Here is a 9713-nt window from a genome sequence, read left to right as displayed (position 1 = left end):
AACCGTCAGTCCTGTGACCTTAATTAGGACTGGACAGGTTACATTTCGCATGCTTTGCGCCTCCCGGCACGCACGCACGCACGCACGCACGCACGCACGCACGCACGCACGCACGCACGCACACACGCACACACATTCACATCGATTTCAGTTGGAAGCAGAGCTGAGCTATTAAGAGCATCTTTTCCACATATTATCAAAGAACTCCTCCTTTCTGACATTTAGACATGAGGGAGAGGAAGGGCAGGAAGAGGAAGAGCAGAGATGGCCGGACCTATTTCAGGATTTCAAGGGGGCTCTGGCCTTTTGGATGAATACTAACACGTTCTGTCTGCCCTGCAATTATAGTCCTGACCCCTGTTTGAGCAGCTGTAATAATTGCTGGTTGCGTTCAAACTAGCATGCATATTATATTATGCTGCGAGGCTAGAGTATGCTTTCTCCGATTATGCTAGTATTGTGTGACTTGTCTGTCAACAAAGAGTCATTAACATTTAACACGGTTACACCATTAAGCCAGATTTATACTTTGTTGCCAGATAAATTAGGCAACATTATTAGCGTTCAACTTTTGTTTCCCTCGAGGGCCAGCTAAACCGTGGATGGCATTAAGCAAACACAGAATGCATAAAACGATCAGAGAGCCAGCAAACCCATTAATCTGCTGGACCGGGGTCTAGAGTAGACTGCATCACCTGGGGGGCTCGGCCTTGCTTATACATAATCCAGCTGAATTGCATTTTAATTGAAGTAGCTCTACTCGTGTTTGTGAGCATTGATTTTCTTCGTACTCAAGTAGTCATAACATATATAGGCACAGTAAAAGTCGACATCAGGTTAAGTCCATAATGGAAATGTGAATGTACGCACACGCAACATAACATGGGTATTTACTGTACGCACCCACGGCTCCCCAAGCCGATGGGCTTGGGGCCAAAATATTTTCAGTTGTGATGTACTGTAGCATGAACTGTACCTCCACCATGCATGCAAACACCCACCTATACACATACACATGCATGTATGCACGCAACCACCCAACCACCCACCCACATCATGGACACACACACACACACACACACACGCACGCGCACGCACACATACACACCCACACAGGTCATGGTATTGTTTTTCATTATCTCGCTCTCTTCTCTCCATGGACCACGTTTAAGCGGTTCTGAAGCTCACTGTTATCTTTTCACATCGTTCCTTTAGGGCAGACCGTCCAAGCATCGGGTGTGTTTGTAAACCGGCACGGTCAGCGCCTAATACAGAGTATAATTTAAACACACCCAATAAGACGTCCCTGCAAATGACGTGTGTAGTGCATTGCACTGTGGTATATGGGCTAGTAGGATAGGACGACATCACCCCCAATATTATTCTATCTTTCTCAAGCCATACTCCTGTTTCAATAAACGTCGACTTCGCACACACTCACACGCACCCCCACCACCCCTATACTTTCCTCATCCTCTCAATGGAGAGCAGTGGTGGACAGTAACATGTACTTTATTAAGGTGGACAGTAACATGTACTTTATTAAGGTGGACAGTAACATGTACTTTATTAAAGTATTTGTTTTCGTTTTTCTTTTTTCATTGATCAGCTTGCAGAGCTGATCAATGATCAGACTTTTTAGTCTAGTCACGTGGTGTAGTTCTTTTTTTTGGCAATGTATTGATATTAAAAAGAAAATGTAGGCGACTTTTGGTAATATGTCCGTTAGGTTAGAATAATTATTCGAGTAATCTTTTTAAAAGCAAGTAATCCAGTACTTTAGCTCAAGTACAAATGAGCAACTTTCACTAGCAGTTGAGTAATATTTTTCCAGACCAGGAGTATCTATTCTTTGACTGAGCACCACTGCCCATCACATCTCTCCTTCTCTTCGTCGTCCTCCCTTGTTCTCTCATTCCCTCCGTCCCTCCAATCCATCCATCCCTCCCTCCCTCCCTTGCTCCCTCGCCTCCTACTTCTGCATCTCGCACTGCAGCAGTAGAACAATGGAGGGGTCAGACTTGGCGGCCTCTTTGAACTCCTCCAGGGTGATTTCGTCGTTGTGGTCCTTGTCCATCTTGGAGAAGATCTTGTCGACACGCTGCTGCGGGGTCAGCCCGTCCTCGTTCATACGCATCATGATCACCGTGCCCACCATCTTGTAGATGGCCTGGAGATGAGGAGAAGTGAGGTGGAAAAGTTGCCTTGTAACTAACGATATTTAGCCTGGGCACCGTTCCATTTCGGGTTCCTGAACCGGTCGGGAGCGGATGATATCGCTACGTCATGTTGTAGTATTGTTTTGTAGTCCTCAATCTTTCGGAACTTCCTTTTCCCTCAAACCGATTTTTGTCAATAAAAGCTACAGGCTACGAGAGCTTTTATTGTTATTCTTCCGGTTTGAGGGAAAAGGAAGTTCCGTTTGATTGTTCCTGCCTGATGACTACAAAACAATACTACAACATGACGTAATGATATCATCCGTTCCAGACCGGTTCACACGGCACTTTTGGAACAGAGACCAGGCTTTCACTCCGAGGTGGAAAGCCTGGTGAGGCGAGGTTAAATGATATTAGGACTAGAACAAGTGCTCCTCGGAGCGCAGGGATCCGTTAGGTCAGGTACCGGTCAACCTGGGAACCCACCGGCAAAAAAAAAGAAAACAGCACCCTCTGCTGTTTGTTTCCTTTGTATTTGCCTCAGATTCGGTAGCAGCACAGAATCTGTTCTTGAGAGATTAGGCACCGATAGGTCATTGTGGGCCAGAACTGTTGAGAATTCGCCAATCAGGATGGAATATAAAAAATCTGATGGATCCGTCTTGATCACTTGACTATAGAGATCATGTGTTCGGATTTGTGTGAAATTTGGATTTAAAAAAAGTGTTTTACACAGATCGGTGCAGTTAGAGGTAAAAAACACGAAATGGCCTGTTATAGCACCATCATGCAATCTGATTGGTTGAAACAGCCTTCTAGCCGTGGTTCAAACGAGCACCACTCCACACCTAATCAAAACAAAGAATTCAGCTGCTCTGTTCTCCCATAGCGCAAACTTGGTGGCTAGGCTAGCTAGTTTATTTTGTGGTCCTAGTGACTACATCTGTCATTAAAAAAATGTGTTTTTTTCAGCGATTTTCTTAGTTTTAAGTGTAACTGTTAATATTACACTCGAGCAGTCGCACACACGCAGTCGCACACACACACACCCACCTCGATGATCTCCAGCATCTCCACGCGTGTGATCTTTCCGTCACCGTCCAAGTCGTACATGTTGAAGGCCCAGTTGAGTTTCTGCTCGAAGCTACCCCTGGAGGTGATGGAGAGCGCACAAATGAACTCCCTGAAGTCGATGGTTCCATCTCCGTTCTTGTCGAATGTCCGGAAAGCGTGCTGGGCGAACTTGGACGCGTCGCCGTAGGGGAAGAACTGAAGGAGGCAAGAGGGCAGAGTGAGGCTACTTGTACTTGTACTGCTGTCGGGGAGAAATCACCTTACTCCAAATGTTCATTTTTCGGTCAATGAAAAATATATTATTTTTCAGGAAATTAAGAAAACCTTGTATTTTTTTAAACAATGCCTCATCAAAGTTAGTATTGTGACTTTATATATTGTCAATTACTTGCATGAGAGGAGGAGAGGTGGTGGAGTTAGCTGCTTTAGCAGAGAGTTTGAGGGTCCAATGGATTTAAGAATTTTTGTCCGAAGCACTTTATAATGCTTTTCATGGGTTCAATATTTTGGCAACACTGGCAACACACATAACATAATTATGAAAATCAAAATCCTCAAAAATGGACTTAGTAGGTGGTTTCCTCCCGACAACAACACTATTGTTGCGCAGTACAACTAATGTGACACACATGCAGCTTCTCTTGGTATAGAGCCAGTATACGGTAGATGTGTATTAGGCTATGAACAGGAAAATAACTCTTATACTCACCTTCACATATAGCTGTTGGAATTCATCCAGGTTGAGGATACCTGATGGACAGTCTTTCAGGAAGCCCTTGTACCACTGTTTGAGCTCTGCCTCGTTGAACTCGGTGCTCTTTGTCAGGTCATCCAGGACCTCAGGGGCCAGTTTGCTGTTGTGTTTCCCCATGACTCTTCACCTCTCTGGAAAGAGAGAGAGAGGGAGAGGGAGGGGGGAGAGCTTTAGATAAATGGTACAAAACAACAGTGTCCCTGGGCCTGTGTTGCTGAAGCAGCCATGATAGGGACAGACACAAATATAAGGTATAGAATGACGTGAGCAGGGAACCATAAACATAAAATGCACGCAAGCACTTATGCAGCTCTGTGCACGCACGCACGCACGCACGCACGCACGCACGCACGCACGCACGCACGCACGCACAGACATAATGATGTGTGCCTGTTTCCGTGGTTAGTTCAGACACCCGTGCCAAGCATCTGTTGCTCTGCTACAGTTTACATGCAAGCTGTGAGTTGTCCCTCCTCCACTCCACAATAATGAATTCCCACCATCTCGCCGAGCCCGTCAACCCCTCGTACGCGCGGAGCCCCCTTGAGAGCATCCCTGCATGCTCTCTCTGGCTGTAACACCACGGCCCATTACCTGGCCAATGTGCCACTTGCCCTGAAAACGCTTCACTCAGCCCAGAGGCAGTGCATGGTGGAAAATATACTCGCATTTTTGAGGGGCCTATATGTCCAGCTTTGAGGGGCTGTGTAAACACAAGCATCGAAGACAAAAGTATGTAAACACAAACACTGAAGACAAAAGTGAGGACACAAATTGTGATTGGCAAACAGTGTCCCTTGTTTTGTACCATTTATCTAAAGCTCTCCCCCCTCCCTCCCTCTCTCTCTCTCTCTCTTCACAATGTATGATGATAAGAGCGCCCCTCACTTCACACGGGTGTCATTTTTTACTAAAAGTATCAATACTTCAATATAGAAATACTCATTATGCAGAATGTCCCATTTCATGTATAAACATCTTTTGAAAATAGCTTATAGCAAAATAGCTTGTAGATCGGCTATTTTCGAATGGCCGAAAGTTATATAGGGCTGAAGTTGTTAATGTATGTTAGTAACTATAGTAACTAAAGTTGTCAAATAATTGTAGTGGAGTAAAAGTACAATATTTGCCTCTGAAATGTAGTGGAGTAGAAGTAAAAGCACTGAAGTAAAGTGCAAATACCTCAAAACTGTACTTCAGTACAGTACTTAAAGGGGAAAACCACCCATTTTCAACATTTTACTATGTCATTAATATACCCTAGAGCTGTTGTGTGGAAATAATAAAAAAGTCCCCCCATTTTGGATTTCCTAGAACTGTAATTATGAAAAAAATCATTAACATGGTGAAACACATCTTGATGACATCATCAAGATGTGTTTCACCATGTTAATGGTTTTTTTCAGACCTCTAGTTCTAGGAAACACAGAATGGGGGAACTTTTTTTTATTATTTCCACAGCTCTAAGGTATATTAATGACATAGTAAAATGTTGAAAATGAGTGGAATGGCCCAGGCGGTGGCGTAACCGTCTGGGCACCCGACTGGTAATCCAGTCGCAGTGTGCCGCGGGTTCGACTCCCGAGCCCGACACGGCCTTTACTGCATGTCTTCCCCCATCTCTCTCCCGTTTCCTGTCAGCCTACTGTCTGTCCCTTCAAAAAAAAACAATAAAAGGCGTAAGCCGCAAAAAAAATATCTTTAAAAAAAAAGAAAATGAGTGGAATGCCCCTTTAAGTAAATGCACTTTACACCACACCACTGCCCAGGGGCCACAGCGTCCCTCTGCGCTCTGCGGCCTCAGTCTGTGACACCACACCACTGCCCAGGGGCCACAGCGTCCCTCTGCGCTCTGCGGCCTCAGTCCGTGGCGCCACGTCCGACTCACATGAACCGTGGCAAAAAACAGCTTTAGCACTCTCTTACACCGCGGACGCCACTTGACTCAACCGAGCCAGCCTGGCACAAATCCCCCTCTCTTAATGTATATGGATATAGATTATGCGGGAAAGCGATGGCTTATAATGGGCTGTAAATGGCTTCCAAGTCCTACGTTTTATGACCGGTGAGTCATCTAGTAGTCTAGACTTCATATCAGCATGGCACTATAGTATTTCAGGTTTATTAAGCCCTGACAAGTCGGAGGGAACGAAGGACGCGTAATGGTCAATTTTACACCGTGGCTCTGTAGGAGGCTAACCATATAACCATGAACCCCTCCAACCCCTCCTCTTCAAGACATAGCTCAGATTGCCTATGAGTACCTAACACAGTTTAGAAGTCTATCTATGGCATAGTTTTGAAGATACACACTCTGCTGTGCAACGTACATTTTCTCCCAGTTTGTCTGAACCAGTCTAACCAATCAGCACTAAATGACTTGTGCACAGGAAACCAAGAAGTACCTCTGTCCCCACCCACATGTGTTTTAAATTATATATTATGTTTTTTATATTTAAAGCTGCAATCTCCCACCTGGGATTCTAACCCGGTCCCTCACACAAGCACTGACATTTCTACAGTACAGAAAACCATTGCACTTTTGATCTCCATGCAATATTCACTTGGCGACAACAATACAAATGTTTCAATAGAAGAGCAGGGAGACCAACTAAAACCACCACAGTTGTGTTAGTAATATTGCAACATACTCTACTATACAGATTGTTTTATTAATAAAAACAACATTGTGGATTCACATGGGAACAGTGTGACTCCAATGTGTATCTCAGACTGTATGTAAGTCTGTCATATATGACAGTGGTTTTCAACCAGTGGTCCGGCGGGGACCACCAGTGGTCCTTGAGACTGGCTTCCAGGTGGTCCCCAGCTAAATGACCAAATGAGAGTTGGTAACCAAATGGAACCTTATAGATCTTTAACTCTTGAGAGTATAAAATGAAACCAAATGGACCCCTACGGGTCCATTTTACACTACACTATTAAACAATATTGTTAAACATCTGCATTACTTAATTTACAAGACGTCTACACAATTAGAGAATGTAGAATAATTGTTATTTTGATCAGTGTTTGCCAACAGCATGGAATTGTGTGTCAACGATAACAACATATTGGTTAGTGCTGGGTCTGAGTAAGCTAAATGTCATCAGTTAGTGCTGGGTCTGAGTAAGCTAAATGTCATCAGTTAGTGCTGGGTCTGAGTAAGCTAAATGCCATCAGTTAGTGCTGGGTCTGAGTAAGCTAAATGCCATCAGTTAGTGCTGGGTCTGAGTAAGCTAAATGCCATCAGTTAGTGCTGGGTCTGAGTAAGCTAAATGTCATCAGTTAGTGCTGTGTCTGAGTAAGCTAAATGCCATCAGTTAGTGCTGGGTCTGAGTAAGCTAAATGTCATCAGTTAGTGCTGTGTCTGAGTAAGCTAAATGTCATCAGTTAGTGCTGTGTCTGAGTAAGCTAAATGTCATCAGTTAGTGCTGGGTCTGAGTAAGCTAAATGTCATCAGTTAGTGCTGTGTCTGAGTAAGCTAAATGTCATCAGTTAGTGCTGGGTCTGAGTAAGCTAAATGTCATCAGTTAGTGCTGTGTCTGAGTAAGCTAAATGTCATCAGTTAGTGCTGGGTCTGAGTAAGCTAAATGTCATCAGTTAGTGCTGGGTCTGAGTAAGCTAAATGTCATCAGTTAGTGCTGTGTCTGAGTAAGCTAAATGTCATCAGTTAGTGCTGGGTCTGAGTAAGCTAAATGTCATCAGTTAGTGCTGTGTCTGAGGCTTCGTACACACCTTTCGGACACACAGATCTGTCCGACCGACCACTGATTACATTTTTATGATTTGATGCCTCCATGTCCCACAATGCTTTGCGCGATTTGGGCGGTGCTACGACACGCGGAAATAGATGCACATATGTTCAGTGTAGTTTTCTTGACTGGAGCAGCAGCTAGCGGTAGTTTGTCGAGGCCGTTTTTCACACTCAAAGTCCACTTTAGAAGGTCCGGATCAAGGACCAAGGACCAAATATTTGCATTTTGATTTTGGTCCGTTTGGTGTTCACACTGGACTTTGTAAAGCGTACCAAATATGTAAACAAATGACACGTGGACATGTTAAGCGAACCAAATAGTGAAAAAAAGAAAAGAGGTCATTTTACGACGGAGGGAAAAATAACATGAGGGGGTGCGGGAAATCACTGTCTACATTTTTTTGGCGCAACCTTCAGTCACAGAGAGAAGAGAACAGCAACATGAATCATGATTGCAGCAACAACTTGAAATTGCATTAATTCTTAATAATTATTTTATTAGCCAAATAAGACAACAGATGAACAGAGGAGCAGGTGTTTGAACAATAATGCGCTTGCTGCTGGTGCATACAATTCACCGGAGACGTATAGCCTACAACAAAGTATCCCCGAATCCCGATAAAAAAGGACTTTTCTTCCATGTGTGCACCTTAACCTGATTCGATATAGGCCTATGTTATTTCTGCGCATCAAATCGACGGGCATTTCCATGTCATCTTATGGTTTAAACTTGAAGCCGTGCTGGTCAGTTAAGCTTCAAGTCAGAACAGCTCCGCTGCTGCAGTTGACCTATATCACGTCTTTTGCTATAGTGATGTAATCAATTAATCATTTAGGACCACCTGTGTAGCTTATTTAACATTTGCTCCATTGGCTCTTTATGCGTGCGGCCGTGCGCTAGAGCGAGACAGGATGATTTTAAATATTTTTCTGTCTGCGTCTCTCCCATAGAGCTATAAAATATATCGGGTCTCTCCCCCCACATGTGCGCGCGTCATAACTTTGCGTGGTGGCGGTGGCGCATGCTTAAAATAAACAGATCTACAAGCTTACATCGTGTACCATACCGTAAGTACCATTCGTGTCGATAACTTGTACATCTGTTATATTTGCGCATGTGAACCTCGTACGCTGCCATTACATTTCTACTCTAGGCTACTCATAGACATATATGCGTCTACTATAAAAATCAATAGTGATCCCCGTAAAAAAGACATGCTTTTAGAACTAATTATTAATGCAGCCTCACAACTGCCGAGGCCCGACGGCTATTTTGGCTATCGTCCTGTATTTCTGTATATAGAATAGAACTTAGTACCAGACTTGACTCACTCACTGGAGACAGCCATGCGCAACTTGGACTCTCCAAGTTACGCACGGCCGTAGCCAAAAGAAGACATACAAACAAGCGATATAATAGTCTGTGTCACGTAACTCAGAAGACTACAGCCTAAACCCCACCCAGTGCTGTCAAGAACGGAAGTTCTCTCCTATTAGTTGGCGGTTAAAAACCACCCTTCTGTCCGATCTGAAGTCCCACCCTGTTCGTTGGCTGTTTTGACTACAAGGTGTCCGATGTGTTTGTTGTGCCCTCCGCCCCCACATCGGACAGGTTTGTCCGATCAAACGACGTGACTCCCATTGAAAATGAATTGGAGCAGCAATCAAATAGCAATCAGGCATCGCACACGGAACGAACATTTGTTCTTTAGGTGTGTACGCAGCCTGAGTAAGCTAAATGTCATCAGTTAGTGCTGTGTCTGAGTAAGCTAAATGTCATCAGTTGTCTGTGAATCAATTGCCGAATAAATAATGGGCCTTGATATGAAAAAAGGTTGAAAACCACTGATCTATGACATATCTATGACTAAGCATTTTAAACTTTAATTTGTGGCTCGGATCGGGTTGAAACCTTTGTCGGAAATCATACGTTATAGATGATGGTAATAATAGATGACCGATGTCACAG

General features: G+C 44.0%; 1 protein-coding gene across 2 annotated transcripts; it reads right to left on the bottom strand.

The window, feature by feature from the left end:
* Window positions 1–1972: 1972 nt before the first annotated feature.
* Window positions 1973–4104, bottom strand: LOC306938496 (visinin-like protein 1; the record flags this gene model as incomplete). 2 transcript variants are annotated; one of them, XM_079522711.1, is made up of 3 exons in its annotated part: window positions 1973–2170; window positions 3213–3428; window positions 3943–4104. In XM_079522711.1, the coding sequence occupies 3 exons, from the start codon at window positions 4102–4104 to the stop codon at window positions 1973–1975; spliced, it is 576 nt and encodes a 191-aa protein (XP_079378837.1). The 2 variants fall into 2 exon arrangements, with proteins under 2 accessions (XP_079378837.1, XP_079378838.1); XM_079522712.1 differs by lacking the exon at window positions 3213–3428.
* Between the last annotated feature and the right edge of the window lie 5609 nt (window positions 4105–9713).

Source organism: Electrona antarctica, assembly GCF_951216825.1.
Source record: "Electrona antarctica genome assembly, chromosome: 15".
Lineage (NCBI taxonomy): Eukaryota > Metazoa > Chordata > Actinopteri > Myctophiformes > Myctophidae > Electrona > Electrona antarctica.
This window is presented reverse-complemented; position numbering and strand designations above follow the sequence as displayed.